At 47.3% G+C, this 22,520-nt stretch overlaps 1 protein-coding gene across 4 annotated transcripts in view; it reads left to right on the top strand.

Moving 5' to 3' along the window:
- WDTC1 (WD and tetratricopeptide repeats 1) overlaps positions 1-22,520 on the top strand; it is a 78,903-nt gene that overhangs the window by 48,341 nt on the left and 8,042 nt on the right. For 2 of the 4 annotated variants that reach the window (XM_063631435.1, XM_055261443.2), the window contains exons 4-12: positions 6,359-6,405; positions 7,440-7,551; positions 11,782-11,969; positions 14,584-14,766; positions 16,356-16,450; positions 16,848-16,963; positions 18,688-18,763; positions 19,368-19,476; positions 20,248-20,421. In XM_063631435.1, coding sequence (XP_063487505.1) covers positions 6,359-6,405; positions 7,440-7,551; positions 11,782-11,969; positions 14,584-14,766; positions 16,356-16,450; positions 16,848-16,963; positions 18,688-18,763; positions 19,368-19,476; positions 20,248-20,421 — 1,100 coding nt within the window. The remainder of the gene's footprint in view (positions 1-6,358; positions 6,406-7,439; positions 7,552-11,781; positions 11,970-14,583; positions 14,767-16,355; positions 16,451-16,847; positions 16,964-18,687; positions 18,764-19,367; positions 19,477-20,247; positions 20,422-22,520) is intronic. The other 2 variants (XM_063631436.1, XM_055261444.2) reach the window with 1 other exon arrangement.

Below are 22,520 nucleotides of genomic sequence, written 5' to 3'. Positions count from 1 at the left end.
CTGCAACCTCTGCCTCCTGGGTTCAAGCCATTCTCCTGCCTTAGCCTCCCAAGTAGCTGGGACTACAGGCATGCGCCACCACACCTGGTTAATTTTTGTATTTTTAGTAGAGACGGGGTTTCACCATGTTGGCCAGGCTGGTTTTGAACTCCTGACCTCAAATCATCTGCCCATGCTGGCCTCCCGAAGTGCTGGGATTACAGGTGTGAGCCACTGCACTTGGCCTCTTTTTTCTATTATGATAAAACTTTGTCTCTTGTTGCTATAAACATGGACCTGTGTCATCCTACTGTTTATTCCCTTTTCTCTCATTACCTTATAAATAATGAGTATTGAATGAATGAGTTGCCTATTTATTGCCTATATGACTTATTATTTTTCTCTGTGGACCCCACATTTTTATTGATTGCTGTCTACCAAATTGTATTTATTAATAATGTTTCCCATTTTAAAACACTTTCCCACAGCATGACTACTCATCAGAGCTTCCTGAGCAGCATGAGTTATAATACATATTTTAAATATTTCGGTCAAATGCCAAAAATTATGGCATTGGGCCTAGTCTGGGCTGCCTAGTCACTGTAAATGTTCTTTTCTCATTGGACTTTTAAGATACATTGACTCACCAAATCAGAACTGACCTAAATGTACAACACTAAGGGAGGAGTGAATAAATATGGCTTAATCTTTGGATGAATATTCTATAGCCATTTGTTTTTTGGTTTTGTTTTTTTTGGGGGAGTTTTTTTGTTTGTTTGTTTTGTTTTGTTTTGAGACAGTTTCGCTCTTGTCTCCCAGGCTCAAGTACAATGGCACAAACTCAGTTCACCACAATCACTGCAACCTTCGCCTCCCCAGTTCAAACAATTCTCCTGCCTTAGCCTCCTGAGTAACTGGGATTACAGGTGCACACCACTACACCCAGCTAATTTTTGTATTTTTAGTAGAGACGGGGTTTCACCACGTTGGCCAGGCTGGTCTGGAACTCCTAACCTCATTCTCCTTTTAATGACTATTTGGGTTATTTTCAGTTTAGGGCTTTTAAAAATAAAGCAGCAATGAATGTTCTCATATCACTCTGTATGGACAAATACATTTCACTGGAGTAAATACGTAGGGTGGAATTGCTGCATCATAGGATGGAATTCCTGAGGCATCAGATAGATATAAACTTAGCTATAACAAATTGTCAAAGCAGTTCTGTAAGGAAATGGTAGTGACATGAGATATCCTCTTTATTTTTTTATTTTTTTTCTTGAGATGGAGTCTCACTCTGTCACCAGGCTGGAGTGCAGTGACGCCATCTCGGCTCACCACAACCTCCGCCTCCCGGGTTCAAGTAATTCTCCTGCCTCAGCCTCCCGAGTAGCTGGGACTACAGGTGCACGCCACCACGCCCAGCTAATTTTTGTATTTTTAGTAGAGACAGGTTTCACCATGTTGACCAGGATGGTCTCGATCTCTTGACCTCATGATCCTCCCGCCTTGGCCTCCCAAAATGCTGGGATTACAGGCATGAGCCACTGTGCTTGGCCAAGATATTCTGTTAATACAGGTGGGAGTAAGGGTGGCGTTTGAGCCAAATTGACCTGGGTTCTCATCAAGGTTTCGGCATTTAAAATATGTATGATCTTGGGTAAGTTATTTAATATCTCTGAGATGGGTCTTACCTTTTAAAAGGGAGTGATAATGACATAACGTATGTAAATATCTGGTATTCTACTTTGTAGTAGCAAGGAGGGTACAGTAGTATAGGCTCTAAGGAGGTACATAGTCTGTAAGGAATTTAAAGGTGGTAATAAAACCAACTAAAAGTCCATCTGCTCTTATTATCATTATGCACTTACAATTCTAAGCAATGTCAGTGATAAAATACTTCTCCCTGCCTCCTTTTCCCCCCTAACACAATGCTACCTGGCAAACTCTAGGGACTTTTTCTTTTTTGGGGGAGGATGGGGTCTGCCTCTGACACCCAGGCTGGAGTGCAGTGGTACAATCAAGGTTCACTGCAGCCTCAACCTCCTGGGCTCAAGTAATTATCCCACCCCAGCCTCCTGAGTAGCTGGGACCACAGGCGCATGTCACCACGTCCAGCTGATTTTTTTATTTGTAGAGACAAGGTCTCGTTATGTTGCCCTGGCTGGTCTCAAACTCCTGGGCTCAAGTAATCGTCCTGCCTTGGCCTTTCAATGTGCTGGGATCACAGGCATGAGCCACCGTGCCTGGCCTGGTACTTACAATGAATAGCAATTATAATCAGTATTTAATAAAGTTAAGTAGGAACTGAGGGTTAGATTGTAATTTGGAACTCAAGTGAGATTTGGAGCTCTCATTGCAGATTCTTTCCCTGTATACTTCCTGTCTCCTCTAGTTCCCTGGTGTGCAAAACTCACCCTAAACAGAAATGTTTCCATCTCTAAACAGTCCCTACTCTCAATTTATTAAAAGTACCACCTCTCAATTCCTTTTCTTCTCTTCTTTTTTTCTTGTTTACCCACTGTTTAACTCTGATATGATATGCCATAAGCTCAGTTTCTTTCATTGTATTCTTCAATACGATTATTTATTGTACCTGTAAGCAAACCAGCCTTACTTATCAAGGCCAAAATAACTTCTCTTAAACACTCTGTTCCTTGTTAAGTAGGTTCCCAATGTATGTCCTAACATGTTAAACCCTTCATTAATTTTTTTTTTTTTTTTTTGGGATGGAGTCTTGCTCTGTCGCCAGGCTAGAGTGCAGTGGCGTGATCTCAGCTCACTGCAACCTCTGCCTCCCGGGTTCAAGTGATTCTCCTGCTGTAGCCTCCCAAGTAGCTGGGATTACAGGGGTGCACCACCACGCCCAGATAATTTTTTGTATTTTTAGTAGAGATGGGGTTTCACCATGTTGGTCAGGCTGGTCTCGAACTCCTGATCTCAGGTGATCAACCCACCTTGGCTTCCCCAAGTGCTGGGATTATAGGCATGAGCCACCGCGCCCGGCAATACCTGTCTCTTAAAACAGGGTTATGGATGCAGAGTGCTGTTGCTGCCATATTGTATTACCAGAAACTTAGTGGCTTAACACAACACAAATTTATTATCTTACAGTTCTGTAGATTAAAAAGTCTAATGCAGGTCTGACCAGGCTAAAATCAAGATGTTGGCAGAGCTATGTTCCTTCTGAAGGCTGTAGAGTAGAATCTATTTCCTTGCTACTCTGAGCTTCTAGAGGCTGCTGTATTTCTTGGCTCCCTGCCTCCTTCCTCCATCTTCAAAGCCAGCAACAGCAGGTCCAGTTTCTTTCATACCTCCATCTCTCCAGTTCTCTGCAGCCAGGAAAGGTACTCCAATTTTAGGGATCCATGTGATTAGATTGGGTCTACCTGGATAATCCAGGCTAATCTTCCCATCTCAGGGTCCTTAACCTTAAGCACATCTGCAAAGTCCCTTTTGCCACCTAAAATAACATATTCATAGGTTTCAGAGGATTAGGACATGGACATCTGTAGGAGGCCATATTTTGCCTACCACAAGTGCTCAGTTAGACACTGTGCCTTGCTTTTTGTAAGCCCTCAGTAAGTGATGGTCATTCAAGGTCCTTGGTGTTGCGGGAGATTCCAAACTGAAGCTGCGACATCACCTCTTGCCCCACTCCACCCCACCCCCACCCCAGCACAAGTAATTTACAGCTTGTTGGAAAAATGAGAGCACTAAGGGCAGAGATGATTCTGACCCAGAGACACCAGAGTCATGCATGAGGTTTGATCCACATGCCATGGGAAGGTAAAAGACCTTAGGTCAGCAAATGATCTGGCAGGCTTGAACAAAGCAGTAATGTATATAAGTAGAGAGCCTGGGAAGAAATGAGTTTCACCTCAGATGAGATTCTTTACAGGACAAGGAGTAAAGAGGGAAGAAGGCCAGGCACGGTGGTGAACACCTGTAGTTCCAGCTACTTGGGAGGCTGAGGTGGGAGCAGTGGCTTGCGGCCAGGAGTTCAAGGCCAGCTTGGGCAACATAGTGAGACCCTGTCTCTTTAAAAAAAAAAAAAAAATCCTGTGGTGCGTACTGAGGTTTGATAAAGAGTGGTGGGGGGCATTTTCTGACTAAACAGTTGGGAAAGTAAGTATGTTCATATCTCTCAGCTTTTCCCACTAGTTTCACTACAGTTACTTGTTTACTTAGGCAACAGGTATGTGCCAGGCACCATCCCTAGCCTTGGAGATGCAATGAATATGATCCATACCTGCTTTCTTAGGGCTCTGTCTGGTGGAAGAAAACAACCACATTGACAGAGAGCTGTAATGCAGTATGACAGTAGGATCCCATAGGAAGGGCACGCCTTCCTGCCAAATCTACATGACAGGGAAGGCATCTCGAAGGAAATGCCTGTCAACCGAGACCCAAGAATGAGTTAGAGTTGATTAGTTAGAATGCTATGGCCTACAAATAACAGCCCAACTCAAATTGCCTTAAACAATAGTGAACTGACTGGCCTAACTGGCCCACTTAGCTGTAAGTGCAGGAATAGGGTAGATGACTGGATTGGTTACTCTGGTCACTCTTGCTCCATTTTTCTCTGATTCCCTTGGCCAGGCTCTTCTCTGTGTATTGATTTTGCTCTCAGACTGGCTTCCCTCTTGGTGGCAAAATGTGTGCAGCAATTTCAGGTGGCACATCCAGAGAAAGAAAGGCATCTCTTCCATAGACTGTCTCCTAAGAAGAGAAGACTTTTCCAGAAGCTCATAGCAACTCTGCCCCCTTCCATCTGATTGGGGTCACAGGCTCATTTCTGAGTCAATCCCTGTGGCCAAGCGAATGCTGCGTCCTATCTGGTTTCGGCGTGAGTTCCAGAACCCGTCGCTGTAGCAAGGAGAATGAACTTACGCGTCTAAAACACATGGTCTGAACTGGGGCAGGGAGTTAGTCAAATGTAAATCAAGGTGCTGTTGGGAATGAGGAGAGGGTGAAGGAACAGAAATCACAGTATGTAGGAATGCCTCATGACTTGTTCTCTTCTACCCTATGTAAGACCCGTTTCTGCTCCTTCAGTCCTTCTGTGTATTCATGGATCCTGTGCCCCAGCCATGATTTCTCTCTGCATGCTTTCAGTTTCAGCATCTGCTGTTAACTGCCTCAGTCTCTTCATGCTTTTCAATTCAAATCCCCAAGATAAAGACTCTGACCTAATTTACCTTACTGCACCAGGCTCTACCTATTTGAATTAAGCTCCAGAAGATCCAAGGAGTTTTTTATACTCCTGTACCCCCAGCATCTGAACAGTACCTGGCATGCAGTAGGTGCTTGATGAATAATATGCTGGGTGAGGCTGGGCGCGGTGGCTCACGCCTGTAATCCTAGCACTTTGGGAGGCCGAGGCGGGCCGATCACGAGGTCAGGAGATCGAGACCATCCTGGCTAACACGGAGAAACCCCTGTCTCTACTAAAAATACAAAAAATTAGCCAGGCGTGTTGGCGGGCACCTGTAGTCTCAGCCACTTAGGAGGCTGAGGCAGGAGAATGGCGTGAACCCGGGAGGCAGAGGTTGCAGTGAGTCGAGATCGTGCCACTACACTCCAGCCTGACTCTGTCTCAAAAAAAAAAAAAAAAAAAAAATGCTGGGTGAATAAAAGATTAGCCTTCTAGTTAATTGGCTGTCCTTGGATTGAATGTTTCCTGACAAATTTTCTGTGACTGAGAGGATGTCCCTTGAAGGTACTGTTTCAAACATATCTCTTTTTCTGTTTCTGTTTTGTTTTGTTTGAGACACGGTCTGGCTCTGTTGCCCAGGCTGGAGTGCAGCGGTGTGATCTCAGCTCAGTCCAACCTCCACCTCCCAGGCTCAAGTCATCCTCCCAACCTCAGCCTCCGGAGTAGCTTGGACTACAGGCACATGCCACCATACCCAACTAATTTTTGTATTTTTTGTAGAGACGGGGTTTCGCCATGTTGCCCAGGTTGATTCCAACTCCTGAGCTCAAGCAATCTGCCCAAAGCGCTAGGATTACAGGTGTGAGCCTCTGTGCCTGGCTGACATACTCCTTCTAATGGTAAAAGCAGAAATGTGTTTGCATCTCACTTTCACTGCTTTCTACTCTCTGAACTTCAGTTTACTTTTCTGCAAAATGGGATCAGTGAAACCTGTCCTTTATGGCTCAGAAGTGCCCAGTATCACGTGAGATCATGAATATGAAAGTACTTTATATATTTTAAGACGCTAGTCAGTTTAAGTCCACTCTGGCCACTCACATGCACTTGGAAAATATTGAAAATGGAAAGACTGGTTTACCTGTTCAATTCCACTTCTTGGTGTTGAGTTCCCCAGGAGAACCCCTAACCAACTCTCTTCCTGTCTCTTTTCATTTGCTCCCGCAGGGTCACTCAGGATGTGTCAACTGTCTGGAGTGGAATGAGAAAGGAGAGTAAGTATGAGCTAGAGCACCTGAAGGGTGCTGGGGAAGGAAGTGAGGAGGATGGAACAAGAAGGCTCCTCCTGAGTGGACCCAAATGAAAAGAGACTGCTGCTCTCTGCTGTTCTTCAGCTTAGCCCATAGTTTTCAACACAATTAAACAATCTCAGATTGATGGAAAGTTGGATGACCATCCAAACCCTGTTTTGTTTTGTTTTGTTTTGTTTTGGAGACAGAGTCTCGCTCTGTCACCCAGGCTGCAGTGCAATGGCGTGATCTTGGCTCACTGCAACCTCTGCCTTTCAGGTTCAAGCAATTCTCCTTAATCAGCCTCGCAAGTAACTGGGACTACAGGCACGCGCCACCGTGCCTGGCGAATTTTTTGTATTTTTGGTATTTTTAGTAGAGACGAGGTTTCACCGTGTTGGCCAGGCTGGTCTCAAACTCCTGAGCTCAGGCAATCCACCCGCCTCAGCCTCCCAAAGTGCTAGGATTACAGGCATGAGCCACCGCGCCCAGCCCAAAACCCTGTCTTTTTAATAAGCCAATGTGTTTAAGAATAATGGAAATTTATTGACCGGGCGTGGTGGCTCACGCCTGTAATCCTAACACTTTGGGAGGCCGAGGCGGGTGGATCACGAGGTCAGGAGATTGAGACCATCTTGGCTAACATGGTGAAACCCCGTCTCTACAAAAACAAAAAATTATCCGAGTGTGGTGGCGGGCGCCTGTAGTCCCAGCTACTCAGGAGGCTGAGGCAGGAGAATGGCGTGAACCTGGGAAGCAGAGCTTGCAGTGAGCCGAGATCGTGCCACTGCACTCCAGCCTGGGGGACAGAGCGAGACTCCATTTAAAAAATAATAATAATGGAAATTTCTCAGGACAAAATAGAAGAGAATCAGCTGTTTACAAGGCAACCTTAAATTCTGTGACATTTACTGTTCTTCAAATTCTGTAACCTAACTCCTTGTAAACTGAGAACATGGGATGGGGAAAGGGAGCCTAGGAATTTGAGGAGAGATCACAATCCCTCACTCTGCTTTCAGCTTGCTGGCCTCTGGTTCCGATGACCAGCACACGATTGTGTGGGACCCGCTGCACCACAAGAAGCTGCTCTCCATGCACACGGGACACACTGCAAATATCTTCTCTGTCAAGGTGAGCAGGACAAGCCACAGAGCAAGCACAAGAGTGACTGGGCTGTGGCCACGCCATGTTGGTATGTGTGTGTCCCATATACCACCTAGGGTCACAGACAACCTTATGATCTAAGTATCTGTTGGTGATTCCTGAAACCTCATTTCTCTTCCATGTTCTTCTTCCTCTGTTAGAGCTAAGTGGCCAATTCTAGATGAATTTATCTTTATGTGAATGGTAGTGGTGGGGGTATTGTTCTGAACATGAACTTAGAGAGCAGGCATACCTGAGTTTGTCTCCCTTATCTGCTTCTTGGGCATTGTGTGACCTGGGCAAATCACCTGACCTGTCTGAGCCCGTTTGCTCATCTGTAAAAAAGGAAGCAGCGAAGGAAAATCTCCCAGATTTGTAAACAAATTAATTTTTTAAAAAGGAAATAACAGGCCGGGCGCGGTGGCTCACGCTTGTAATCCCAGCACTTTGGGAGGCCGAGGTGGGCGGATCACAAGGTCAGGAGATCGAGACCACGGTGAAACCCCGTCTCTACTAAAAAATACAAAAAATTAGCCGGGCGTGGTGGCGGGCGCCTGTAGTCCCAGCTACTCGGAGAGGCTGAGGCAGGAGAATGGCGTGAACCCGGGAGGCGGAGCTTGCAGTGAGCCGAGATTGTGCCACTGCACTCCAGCCTGGGCGACAGAGCAAGACTCCGTCTCAAAAAAAAAAAAAAAAAAAGGAAATAACAGTCTACAGGGTTGATGTGACAGTTCAATGAGATAAGTCTGTGCCCAGTGCTTTTTATCTGTTCTACCCCTTCATAGGAAATGAATATTTTGATTTGTTGGAGGAGGAGAGTTGAGCTGAGGAGAGGTGAGAAGGGGACTTACAAGTGTCTTCAGACCTTTGAAGCTCTGTTGAAGCCCTGGAAATGACATGAGACATGTTTTTTTGTTGCGGAAAACAGACCTAGGACCAGTGGCTATAAGTCCACAGAATTAAATGTGGGCCTGAGGAAAGAAAGAACTGTCTAATGCTTAGAGCTCTTTGAAAAATGTAGAATGGGCTCCTGGAGGAGATGAGTAAATGTCCTATCCCTGCACTTGTCCCCTTGCCAGGTGCTTTATCTCCAAGGTTCGAAGTTGGAAGAAATGGCCTGCAAGGAAGGGCCTTTCCAGCTCTGAGATTCTATAATGGATAGATGTGAGAATGAAGTTGTCCTTCGGAAAGCCTCACTATTCTAAGAAATATTTTCCTAATTAATATCAAGAGGAATTACAAGATACCTGAACAAGATGATAGCTCCTAACCTACTTGTTTTCCTAAACCCTTTTTTTCCCTCAAGCTGTGATTCTCGCCTTTAGAGACAGAACAATGATGATTTACCTCTTACATGACTAACAGAAACTGCTTTCTGCCCCTGCAAAGAGTTTAGGTCCAATTTTTAGTCAAGAGGATAGAGATGTATCCTCTTGATGCTCAGCCCTTCCCTACGGTCCAGTCAGGCCTGGGGAAGGGGACCTAAGCTATTAGTTTAGCATCAGAGCACAAGACATTGAGTTCTAACACCAGAATTTCATAATGGTCTTGATACTCCCTAACAGTAAGACCTTGGGAAAGGCACTTACATGCAGACTCTCAGCCTCCCCTTCTATTTAAAAAAAAAAAAATTAAAAAAAAAAAAAGCCCGAAAAGGATTCTTCTTTCTTTAGGTAGTGGAAACACTGCAGATGTGTATGTATTTAACTCATGCGCTCCCCCTGGTGGTGACTATGGTGAGCGATGCGTGTGGCGCAGCCACAAGATCATGACAAGGGCTCCCCAGTTTATTTCTGCTGTGCACGGAGTGTATGCCGTCTCTAGACAGGATTAAAGACTACTGGTTGTTCCTAAAATAATTAAATCATGTCTATCTCATCTAGACCTTGTTCTAATGAGCTCTTAGAGAAGCCTATGTGGAAAGAGTGAATCGTTGCTCTTTGTGAACGTTTAAAGTCAAGTGGGACATCAGCTGTTTCAGTGTAGGACATTGCCCCTCCCCCAACAGTACCACTCAGCCTTGTTGTGGGTAGGGAGGAACTTTTCAATTTTAAAAAAAGATATTTCAATTTTTTGAACTCGCATGAAAATTCAGCACCACTCCTAAATATTTTTCATCCTCAAAGTTATGTGATAGAACTACATACTTTCTTTCTTTTTTCTTTTTTCTTTTCTTTTTTTTTTCGAGACAGAGTCTCGCTCTTGTTGCCCAGGCTGGAGTGCAGTGGCAAGATCTTGGCTCACTGCAACCTCCGCCTCCCGGGTTCAAGTGATTCTCCTGCCTCAGCCTCCCGAGTAGCTGGGACTACAGGCATACGCCACCACACCCGGCTAATTTTTTGTATTTTTAGTAGAGACCAGATTTCTCCATGTTAGTAAGGCTGGTCTTGAATTCCCGACCTCAGGTGATTCACCTGCCTCCGCCTCCCAAAGTGCTGGGATTACAGGTGCGAGCCACAGCGCCCAGCCCAGAACGGCATACTTTCTTCTTTCATTATTTGAAGCTATGTTTGCAGCTGTTTTTTTCTTATCAGATGTCATCTGGAGCATTTTGTCCTTGCCTTTATCAGGATGGTGGTTTTTGGTTTTTTTTTGAGATGGAGTCTTGTTTGCTCTGTCACCCATGCTGGAATGCAGTGATGCCATCTCAGCTCACTGCAACCTCCACCTCCCGGGTTCAAGTAATTCTCCTGCTTCAACCTTCCAAGCAGCTGGGATTACAGGTGCACACCACCACATCCGGCTAATTTTTTTTGTAGTAAAGACGGGATTTCACCATGTTGGCCAGGGTGGTCTCAAACTCTTGACCTCAGGTGATCCGCCCACCTCGGCCTCCCAAAGTGTTGGGATTACTGGTGTGAGCCACGGCACCTGGCCTGTTTTTTTGTTTGTTTGTTTGTTTGTTTTAATAAATACTGCACAGAGATGTATCCTCTTGATGCTCAGCCCTTCCCTACGGTCCAACATTCGAGCTGTTTCCAATATTTGCTATTATAAGAGGCATCCAAGCATTTCTGACTAGGTCCCTTTTTTCTTTTTGGATTATTTCTTTTTTTTTTTTTTTTTGAGACGGAGTCTCGCTCTGTTGCCCAGGCTGGAGTGCAGTGGCGCGGTCTCAGCTCACTGCAAGCTCCACCTCCCAGGTTCACGCCATTCTCCTGCCTCAGCCTCCTGAGTAGCTGGGACTACAGGCGCTCGCCTGGCTAATTTTTTTGTATTTTTGGTAGAGACGGGGTTTCACCGTGTTAGCCAGGATGGTCTGGATCTCCTGACCTTGTGATCTTCCCGCCTCGGCCTCCCAAAGTGCTGGGATTACAGGCGTGAGCCACCATGCCTGGCCTGGATTATTTCTTGGAAGTGGAAGTTTTGAGTCAAAAGATAGAAATTGTTTTTAATCTTTGTTACTATTACCAGATTGTTTTTCAGAAGCAGTCAAACTAATTTAAAACACTCATTCCCAACAGGGCATTCTGGCTCATGCCTACAATCCCAGCACTTTGGGAGGCCAAGGCAGGTGGATCACCTGAGGTCAGGAGTTCGAGACCAGCCTGGCCAACATGGTGAAACCCTGCCTCTACTAAAAATACAAAAATTAGCTGGGCGTGGTGGTGCACACCTGTATTACCCAGCTACTCAGGAGGCTGACACAGGAGAATCGCTTGAACCCGGGACGTGGAAGTTGCAGTGAGCCAAGATTGCACCACTGCACTCCAGCCTGGGTGACAGAGCGAGACTCTGTCTCAAAAAAAAAAAACCCACACACACCCATTCCCTTAAAACACTGAAAGTTTTTTTCACTTCAGGACTAATTTATTACTTAATCTCTAGTTACTAAGTAGTCATCATGAGGCAAGTAGGGCATGTGGGAGTCAGACAGACTTGGGCTTGAACACAATCTTGCTGTATATTACTGCTGAACCTCAAGGGTTTGTTTTGTTTTGTTGTTTTTTTTTGAGACAGTCTCGCTCTGTTGCCCAGGCTGGAGTGCAGTGGCACAATCTCGGCTCACTGCAGCCTCTGCCTCCCGGGTTCAAGGGATTTTCCTGCCTCAGCCTGCTGAGCAGCTGGGATTACAGGCATGAGCCACCGTGCCCAGTCTGCATGGGCTCATTCTCTTATCTGACATGGAGAGAAAAGGGTGCAGACATCCAGGCTAGCCTCCTTCCGTGGCCATTTCTACTCTCACCACCCACCCCTTCCTCCATTTCTCCTAAATAGTTCCTGCCTCACGCTGGGGACCGCATCTTGATCACGGGGGCAGCTGACTCTAAGGTGCATGTGCACGACCTGACGGTAAAGGAGACCATCCACATGTTTGGAGACCACACAAACCGGGTGAAGCGCATCGCCACAGCGCCCATGTGGCCCAACACATTCTGGAGTGCTGCTGAGGATGGGCTTATCCGGTAAGAGTCTGGGGCATCTAGTGGGGCCTGTCGCTCTCCCATCCCATCATCCTATAGTGTTTCCTTCTACAGACCTAGCTCTTTCCCTCCAGCAGAGTTCTAACCTCCTTTGTCTGCCCAGGGCAGTTGTCTGTGTACAAACTCCACTGGGAACATTTGCTTACTCCGCCCTCACCTTCCTCCCTCTTTGCCCTCCTTTGTACTACCTCTAGGCCCACAGCTTTTTCTCACCACCTCAGGTGTCCAGGGTCTCTACTCCCTCTGGGCATTCATGTTACTCTTTCCTCTACTTGAGATTCTCTGTCCCCAGCTTTTCCCATGTCGGACTCTTTCTTATCTTAAGGAGATCAGCTTGAGTTACCTCTTCAGAAGCACCTTCTCTGACCATCCTGTCTAAAGTAGACAGACGTTATTGCTTGTTTCAACAATCCTCTGTAACTCTAATTGCCACCTGTAGTTACTTTATTTTTATTAATTAATTTATTTTTTGAGACAGGGTCTCACTCCATTCTATTGCCGAGGTTGGAGTACGGTGGCGTGATCATGGCTCACTGCAGCCTCAACTTCCTGGGCTCAGGTGATTCTCCCACCTCAGCCTCGTGAATATCTGGGACTACAGACACGCTCCACCATGCTTGGCTAATTTTTCTATTTTTTTTTTGTAGAGATGGGGTTTCTCTGTGTTGCCCAGGCAGGTCTCGAACCCCTGGGCTCAAGTGATCCTCCCACCTCGGCCTCCCACAGTGCTAGGATTACTGGTGTGAGCTACCACACCTGGCCTTATTTTATTTTTACTTATTGGTTTACTTTTTTGTCTGTATCCTCACTAAATAGTGAAAGTAAACTCTCTTAGAGCAACTCCATGTCTGTCTTGTTCTTGGTTGTGTCCCTAGAGCCCAGCACAGGGCCTGGCACATAGAACTGCTTGATACATTTCTCTTGAACAGTTGGTCAGTGGCTATATACCTGGGAGGGGGCGAGCCAGCCGGAAATGGTAAAATGGACTGTCCCCTTTTCCAGTGCCCTGCATTGTTACACATTTGCCTCTACTTCCCTTCATTCTAAAATGGTGTCGCAGCCCTTCTTTAAATCCTTTATTCAGATGTGACCTTAGAACTTCTTCCTTATCTCCCCAGCCTGCTTTAATCCGTCTCCCTTGAGTTCCTGTAGGACTTTGTGCCCTCTTTCCTTTTACAGATGAGGAATATCTAAGTCATATATAAATTATAACATAGTCAAGAGCAAGGCAATGAAGTCAGACAGACCTGGGGTCAAATCCTAGCTCTCTCACTCAGTATCTGACTGGGATAAGTCGCTGCATCCCTGAACCTCAGAAGACAGAATGTACTTTGTCAGTGGCAGGTCCAGCTCCATGTAGCACTTTTTGACCTTGGCTGACCAGATTTTGCCAGGGCCAGCTGGTAGAAGCTGAGCGTCTAGCGCATCGGGTAGGATCCTAAGGGTTTAGGCATAGGCACCGTCAGAGAAGGTGTCCTAGCAGAAGGTGAACATAAGCTGGGCCTTCCAGAACAGACAGGATTTGGATGGGCAAGGAAAAGCAGAGTGTATTCCCCAGCTTGAGCAGAGTTTCCAAAGGCAGAAATAAACATGGCATGTGCAGGATAAAGAATTCTGTAGTTATAATTGACCCACATTTAGAAAACTGAGGAATAAGGTTGGAGAGAGATGTGAAATTGAGTCTTGAAAACCAGACTGAGGAGTTTGGTAAAAGTAAACTTGTGCTAAAGTATTGAGGAATCTCTGCAATTTTTTGAGCAGGAGAGTGATGTAAAATAATATTTTAGGAAGAGCAGTCAGGTGAAGATGGCTTAGAAAGACAAGGTGAACAGCAAAAAGGTGATAACAGATGTCTAGGCAAGAGGGGTGAGCATATAGGTGATGTCCCCCCTACCCACCACTCTCTGAGGATACCTGTGTATTGGCAGCACAAAGTTTCCCCGTCTGGAGCGGTGGGAGTTTCCTGCTGTTTGGTAGACTTTTTGGCATTACCTTTACTGCGTGGATGAGACTTTTAGGCTTGCCTTGGCCCATGGTATATCTAGATAGCTCTTAGACGATCTGCAGATTCTCTTTGCTGTCACCTCCATACCTTGTTTCATGAAAGAAACTAGATTAGGTAGGAGCGGAGCAGTGTTTAAGATGCAGACTCAGAAAGCTTCCCCAGCTCTGCACTTACTAGCAGTGTCATCTCAGTCAGGTTATTCAACATCTTTGAACCTCAGTATTCTAATGATACCTAGGGATGACGTTAGGAATTAATTAAGGGGCAATACTGGACACAAAGCACATTTCCACTAAGTGCTGGTAATCAGTAGTGGTATAATAGTAGCAATAATACTGACATCTGTAGAATATGTACAGTAGTATCCACCTTAGGAGTTCTAGTAGAATAAAATAAGATGTGTGAGAAGCCTACTACAGGTACCTGGCACACTGTGGGCACTCAAGAAGTGGGAATTGTTTTTGACATTCTGATTTAGAAACAGGTCCACAGTCCCTCCCAATCCTCCTGCATAACAAGAACTTGTCTTCTCCCCTGCCTTCCTCGCAAGGACCCCAAGCCCCAATTCCCTAACTCTGTCCTCTCTCACAGCCAGTATGACCTTCGAGAGAACAGCAAACACTCGGAGGTGCTGATTGACCTGACAGAGTACTGTGGCCAGCTGGTGGAGGCCAAGTGCCTCACCGTCAACCCCCAGGACAACAACTGCCTGGCAGTCGGGGCCAGCGGGCCTTTCGTGAGGCTCTATGACATCCGCATGATCCATAACCACAGGTATGAATAGTTTAGTCTCCTGTCTCCCGTGAGTCAGTCCCCAGAGAACCGGCTGCCCCTTTCCCTCACTGCCATTGCCATGCCCTCTTCTTCCATCACAGCTCACTGCAGCCTCAACCTCCCAGGCTCAAGCAATCCTCCCATCTCAGGCACACGCCACCTCGCTTGGCTAATTTTTTAATTTTTTTGTAGAGGTGGGGTCTTTCCATGTTGCCCAGGCTGGTCTCAAACTCCTGAGCTAAAGCAATCTTCCCACCTCGACCTCCCAAAGTGCTGGGACTACAAGCATGAGCCACTGTGCCTGGCCCCTTTTATTTATTTATTTATTTTTTTACTTTTTTATTTTTATTTTTTTTGAGACAGAGTCTTGCTCTGTCATCCATGTTGGAGCACAGTGGCACAATCTCAGCTCGCTGCAACCCCTGCCTCCCGGGTTCAAGCTGTTGTCCTGCTTCAGCCTCCCGAGTAGCTGGGATGACAGGCACCTGCCACCACACCTGGCTAATTTTTGTATTATTAGTAGAGACAAGGTTTCACCATGTTGGCCAGGCTAGTCTTGAACTCCTGACCTCAGGTGATCTGCCTGCCTTGGCCTCCCAAAGTGTTAGAATTACAGACGTCAGCCACCACACCCAGCCTGGCCCCTTCTTCTATATGAAATGGACTTTCTTCAATTTTGTGATTTTTAAAAAACTTAATCCTTGCTTATGTTGGAAAATATGAAAAGTATAAATTAGGCTGGGCACAGTGGCTCACGCCTGTAATCCCAGCACTTTGGGAGGCCAAGGCGGGCGGATCAAGAGGTCAGAAGATCGAGACCATCCTGGCTAACACAGTGAAACCCCGTCTCTACTAAAAATACAAAAAATTAGCCAGTCATGGTGGCGGACGCCTGTCGTCCCAGCTACTGGGGAGGCTGAGGCAGGAGAATGGCATCAACCCAGGAGGCGGAGCTTGCAGTGAGCGGAGATCCCGCCACTGCACTCCAGCCTGGGCGACAGAGTGAGACTCCATCTCAAAAAAAAAAAAAAAAGTATAAATTACCCATAATCTCTTATATAAATTCCTTATAATTTCCTTATATTTATTTATTCTTATAATTTCTTATATAAATCTCTTATAGTGTCTTTCTCAAAGAAATCACTGTATATAATATTTCCTGCTAATTCTTATAATACTCAGAACCCCCCAGCACTCCCAGACCTGAGTTGCCTCTCCAGCCTGGGCTTTCTATGATTCGTGGGATGGATGCAGGAATGCCGCCTGTTTATTTTCATTCATGGGCTTGGTGACCACTGCTGCCCCTCACACACTGCATGGCTTGGAGCGGGCCTTGAACCTTAGCTTGCTTGTTTGTAAAATGGGAAAGATAAGGTGGTCATGAAGACCCAGACAGCTTATATGACCTACTTGGTAAAGCACTGTAATGTATATGTCTGTAATTATCTAGTTGGTGGGCCTTTGGGGTTGCTTAGGTAAAGAAGAAAAATACCTCCTGTATCTCTCAGATACAAATGTAAGTTTTCTTCTAGTGAGTGTGGTCTGGTCTAGCCAGGGGCTTTAACCTATATGATTTTCCTTCCCACCAGAAAGAGCATGAAGCAGAGCCCTTCGGCAGGTGTGCACACCTTCTGTGACCGGCAGAAACCCCTTCCAGACGGTGCAGCCCAGTATTACGTAGCAGGTAGTGCTCAGCACAGCTCTGGCCCCAAACTCTCGGCTACATGCTGACTCTTTTGGGGGCAGTCCAGGGAGACAGCATGGCATGGTGGTCAAGAGCAAGGGTTTTAGAGGCAGACAGACCTGAGTTTTAATCTCAACTCTGCCACTGACAAGCTCTGTCACCTTCAGCAAATTACAGAAAAGAAACTCATCAAGGTTAAGTAAAATGGGGTTATAATGACTAAATGAGATAAAATATATAAAGCAGCTAGCCCAGTGCATATAGTAAGGGCTCAACACTTGTAGCTGCTTTTATGCTAAAGTTGATTGGTATCATTTTTGATATGACTGACTTCACACAATCTCATGCCCCTTTGAAGGGGACTGGGACCCTAGTATGACTGGGCTATTCCCTGCAGGTCACCTGCCAGTGAAGCTTCCTGACTACAACAACCGTTTGAGAGTGCTGGTTGCCACCTATGTGACCTTCAGCCCCAATGGCACAGAGCTGCTAGTCAACATGGGGGGGGAACAGGTATGTACAGCATAAGGTGGTTCTGCCCCATCACCATTCCATGCCCAGCAGCCAGGGGCATGTACCTTATGTTCACTGCTGAGGCAGACAAGACGCAACAGCCTTATGGTAAATGATGTTACATTGAAATGTGGGGGTGACGTGGCATCATTGGAGTTCCCAGAGAGGTGTCCTAGCTCAGTCTTTTTATTTCATTTTTTCTTAATGAACTAGATAGAAATATGATAGTATGGCATTTTGGTTAAGAATATAGGCTTTGGAATTGACAGACTTCTGTTCAAATGCTGGCATGCTGTTTAGCAGCTGTTTACTGTGACTTTGAGCAAATCTCTTTATTTTTCTGAGCCTCAGTTTCCTCGTGTACTGTTTTCCTAGGAGGAAATCCCTGGGGCTCAGAGCATGCAGCTCAGAGCAAGCTGTGGGTTAGTGCCAGCTTTGGGAAGTGTTCTTTGATAATGGCAGGTTGCTAAACCTTCTATTTGTGTGCTCTCAGGATATTTAGTAAGCCTTGCATACATTTATTTACTCTGCCAACACTGAGCACTTACTCTGGGACTAGCATTATTATAAATATAAGAGAGACAAGTGAGAAATATGATCCATCCCCAGGCTGATGGGAGACATGACAAATGAAACAGTTAATGACATTACAAGGCAAGGCCCAAATATGTACAAAGGAAACGGGATGCAGAATAGGTGAGGATAAGCCAGACATTCCTGCACCTGTCCAAGGAATCATGAAAAGCTCAGGAGTAGTGCTAGGGTAAATGTGAAATGAGACATTTGGCTTTGTGACCTTTGAGGAGTTCATCTTTTTAAACATGTGACGTGGTTTCTTTTTCCTTTTTCTTTTTTTTTTTTTTTTTTTTTTTTGAGATGGAGTTTCGCTCTTGTTGCCCAGGCTGGAGTGCAGTGGTGCAATCTCGGCTCACTGCAACCTCTGCTCTGCCTCCTGGATTTAAGCAATTCTCCTGCCTCAGCCTTCCAAGTAGCTGGGGTTACAGGCATGTGCCACCACGCCTGGCTAATTTTGTATTTTTAGTAGAGATGGGGTTTCACAATGTTGGTCAGGCTAGTCTTGAACTCCTGACCTCAGGTGATCCGCCCACCTCACCCTCCCAAAGTGCTGGGATTACAGGCATGAGCCACCGCACCTGACCTTCTTTTTTTTTTTTTTTTTTTTTTTTTTGAGGCAAGATCTCACTATGTCACCCAGGCTGGAGTGCAGTGGTACAATCTCGGGTCACTGCAGCCTCGACATCCCAGGCTCAAGGGATCCCCCCACCTCAGCCTCCTGAGTAGCTGGGACCACAGGCACCAGCTGGCTAGTTTTTGTATTTTTTGTGAAGACAGGGTTTTTCGCCATATTGCCCAAGCTGGTCTCAAACTCCCGGGCTCAAGCAACCACCCTCCTGCCTCAGCCTCCTAAAGTGCTAGGATTACAGGCTCCGTCACCGTGCCCAGCCAAATGTGATTCTAATTAATGATAGTATTTCAAGGAGGGCTTTGGGTGGATCAGATAGCCCACCCTGAATGCTAGAGCTAGGAAGATTTTCCAGCCTGAAGTTTGCTGGAAATACCTCCTGGGATAGCTTGATGGTTGTATGCTCAACATTCACTGTGTTCCAAGACTCTGGTTCTTGAGAAGCCAAGTCCTGGTTACTGGTTCAACCACATCCTTACCTCACAGCTTCCATCTCTTTTTTTGCCCCCCTCAACTCTAGGTCTATTTGTTTGACTTGACTTACAAGCAGCGGCCGTACACCTTCCTCTTGCCTCGAAAATGCCACTCCTCAGGGGGTAAGTTCTCCGTTAGGGTGTCTCTGCTGAGGCGGTGTAAGGGAGCTTAAGTGCACACTGCACCTGCTGAGAAGCCTGCCCTTTACTCTGTACTGTGATCCTCCAAAAAGAGCAGATCTCTGAAATAACCCCACCTATGCAGTAAGAAAGAAGATGACATTAGAGCAGAGATCTCTTCAAGAGCTACGCATCACTGCCCTTTTTGCTTCCCTCTGAAAAGACAGGTTCCTTCCATGGCTTGGCTCTTGAGAACCTGAAGTAGTTCCCCTCTCCTTTGTATCCTGGCCCAGTCTTCTCACTGATTTCTTCCTGGGGCCTACAGTTGATTGAGGCACCTCTTCACTCCATTCCCACCCCCAGCCCCAGCCCTAGCCCCAGCCCCAGCTGAGTAATGCCACGGTGAAGTTGTGTCCCTCGCCAGCCAGCAGAGGGCGCACGGGCTTTTCTTTACGTCAGAGCTTGCTTTCTGGGAATGGATCTTACTCTGGGAGAATAGTCCCACGATGGAACCATCAGACCCGGTGATGGAAGCTAGAGGGCTGCCAGGAAGAAATGGGTCCTCTTCCTGAGTTGTTGCTGTCACTTTCTCACTGTCTTCTGCCAGAAGTCCAGAATGGCAAGATGTCCACCAACGGTGTGTCCAACGGTGTGTCCAGTGGCCTGCACCTTCATAGCAATGGCTTCCGGCTGCCGGAGAGTAGGGGACATGTCAGGTGAGGCCAGCTGGCTTGTCCAGCCCTCCAAGCCCCACTTACACTATATGGACTGGAGGGAGGGACATAACCTGTAAATCTTCCTCCTGACCCACACCCACTCATGCATCCCAGAGAGTGAGGACCAAGGCAAAGAGGCTTCTTGGAGGGTGGCTAGTGTTTCCAGTGCCCCTCTGTCTGGCAGGACACTAGTCATGGTCAGACTGTAGCTCTAGCCTGTTGGTACCAGTAACTGGGGTCAGGACTCAGGGGCTAGCTGCCTCTTAGCACTGAGCTCTCTGCAAAAAGGGGCTGCATACAAATGGGCCTCCCCATTATATTATTCCCCATCCTGTAGCATATCCTTGCCTCTTTTCTCTGCCAGGCTCTGTGCTGGGCTTTGGATACAGAGTGCTCAAACTCCCTAGCCTTGAGAGAAACAGAATTCTCTAGACAGCGATCCATAGGAGGGACTCGGGTGGTCGTAAGGTTCAGCTCAGCATGGAGGCAGGTGGTATCAGCTACTACCATGACCAGGAGTTTAAGTACAGCTTCATTTCTGCCCTTCTTCTTTTCACTGGCTGAGAGTATTTGGAATGGAATTCCAAATGGTATTCCCTATCACAGTAATAGGTAATATCCCAGACTGGGGTAGTGGTCCCCTCTTCCAGATAGCAGTCAGATCTCAGGGGCCAAGAAAACCTGGGTGGCCCTCAGGCCATGTTACAAACTCCCTGAGGGGCTGCTCTGACCTTCTTTGACTGTTCTGACCTGGCTCTATTCCCCCTTCAGCCCGCAAGTAGAGCTACCACCATACCTGGAGCGTGTGAAACAGCAAGCCAATGAGGCCTTTGCCTGCCAGCAGTGGACCCAAGCCATTCAGCTTTACAGCAAGGCTGTGCAGAGGGCCCCTCACAATGCCATGCTTTATGGAAACCGAGCAGCAGCCTACATGAAGCGCAAGTGGTGAGTGGCCACTGCAGAGGGGATCTGGGTCAGGATGAGGGACAAAGCAGCTGGACCAAAAGGCAGGGGCCTGATGGAGCCAAGTTGCCAAGGCATGCAGGGAAAGTGGCAAGAACATATTGCTGCCTCTTAGGGCTTCTTGGCCTCTCCTCCCCACCTCCAGGTTAATGGTGGGCAGGCACCTGACCCATTAATGAGGAAGTCTCAAGCACTAAGGAAGCTCACAGTTACGTGGAACATGTTCAAAACTAGTTCCTACATGGCATATTATTATAAAGTGCTGTGGCCCCTGGGGAAGTAGGAGTTGAGTACTGTTAGTCCCAACTGTTGGAGAATTGGACTTTGAAGAGCAGTGGAATCTTGCTAAGTGGAAATGAGGGGTTTGGTGAATTCAGTTGGTACGTGTCTAAAATATTCTGCAGTCCCTTGCCCCCCGAAGGCTTGCTTTCTGTGTTCTTAGACCCTTTGGACTGAGTACAAACCATATCCCAGAGATCCAAAGCTGGCTATGGGTCACGCTAGGGTATGGTGGCTGGTAATGAAGAAGTAGACCATATCTGAAAGAACTCCTCATCTTTGGAGACCATCAGGGCCCCCAGCCCTTCTGCCTGCAGCACCAGCAGGCAAGCAGACATGCAGACCCCGCCCCCCATCCCCCAGCCAGGGCCAGGACTAGAGATGGATAGAGCTGGGCCCACAGCCATTTCTGCTCCGTCTGGCATCCGTCGGCTCTGCCCAGACAGACAGGCCAGCTGGTGTGCCATCGTCTGGCTGCAACTAGGCAGGCCAGAGAGGGAAGCTTAAGAAACCCACCCAAGTCAGCAGGATGGTAGTGCTGGGTGGGGGTGGGAAGATGCTGTCCCCCGGCCTTAGCTAAGGCATCAGGAGTTGGCCAAGGGCTCAGGTGGCAGCCAAACCCAGGAGATGACTGTTTTGGGTGAATCGTGAGTTGATTCACCTCTCTGTCCAACAGTTGGGTAGAACTCAGTGGTCCTCATCCAGGCTGTAGGCTGAGAGCTCAGCTTCACTCCTGCATTCTTGCTGAGAGAGGTTGGTGATTTCCCAATCCATATGTGCCCTCAGCATGTTCTCTGAGCTCCTACTATGTGCTAGGTACTAGGAACACAAAGTTCTATCACTCTGAGCTCCTGTGCTCCAGAGGAGCCTCCGGACAGTGGGTAAAGTGGTGGACATAGCTCAGCATTAAAGAGATAGGAAGCAGTGACTTTTGTGAATGGTCATGTAAAGGGCTGTGGGCATCAAGAAAAGTTGGGTCACTTTAGCTAGGGAGCAGGGAAGCATCAGAAAGACATGGCGTCTGAATGGGCTTTAAGTATAGGCAGGCTTAGACAGGAGATGAAGGAGAGGAGGGGCCTGTGGGGGAAGGACATTCCAGGGAGATGAAATGGTGTGAACAAAGGCGTGGGGGTGGGGGACTGACTGAAGAGCTTGTTTGCAGAACAGCAAATCCATTTGGCTGGAGCAGAGAGTTCGGAAAGGGACTGGCAGGAGATGAGTCTGTGAGGTAGCCTGGGGCCGGCCTAGGGAGGGCTTGGAATGCAGAGCGGTGACGTTGGCCTCGATTCAGTGCGTGATGGGCAGCTACTGGAGAGTTCTGAGCAGGAGAGGGATGTGCCGAGGGCTGTCCTTTCAGGGAGATAGATCTGGCAGTGAGTCTAGGAAGGGTGAGCCCTGGGGCCAGCCTGCTCTCTACCCCCATCCCCACATGCCTGCCAGTGACCCCTAGAATGTCACATTCTGTCCTAGGCCAGTCTCCCCAGGGCTGCCATCTGCTCCTGGATGCAGTGGGAGCTGTCACCCTCTGGCTCCTGGCTGGTCTCTGGTCTGGCTCTCCCCAGGAGCTCAGAGGGGCACCTTGCATGCAGTAATTGGGTTTCCAAACAGTGCCTGCTCCTTCGTCACAGCCATTCATCCTGACGCAGGCCACGCCATTGAAGCAGCTCTGTTTCCTGCCTGCCCCCACGTGGGCTGAGCTGCTGGTTCCTGGTCTGAGCGTGGCTGATCCGAGGACTGGGTGCTCCCTCTAAGTACTGCAGAAGGAGGCTCAGGAAGAACCTTCCCATGTCAGGCCTGCCTTA

Source organism: Symphalangus syndactylus, chromosome 22 (genome assembly GCF_028878055.3).
Source record: "Symphalangus syndactylus isolate Jambi chromosome 22, NHGRI_mSymSyn1-v2.1_pri, whole genome shotgun sequence".
Taxonomy (NCBI): domain Eukaryota; kingdom Metazoa; phylum Chordata; class Mammalia; order Primates; family Hylobatidae; genus Symphalangus; species Symphalangus syndactylus.
This window is presented reverse-complemented; position numbering and strand designations above follow the sequence as displayed.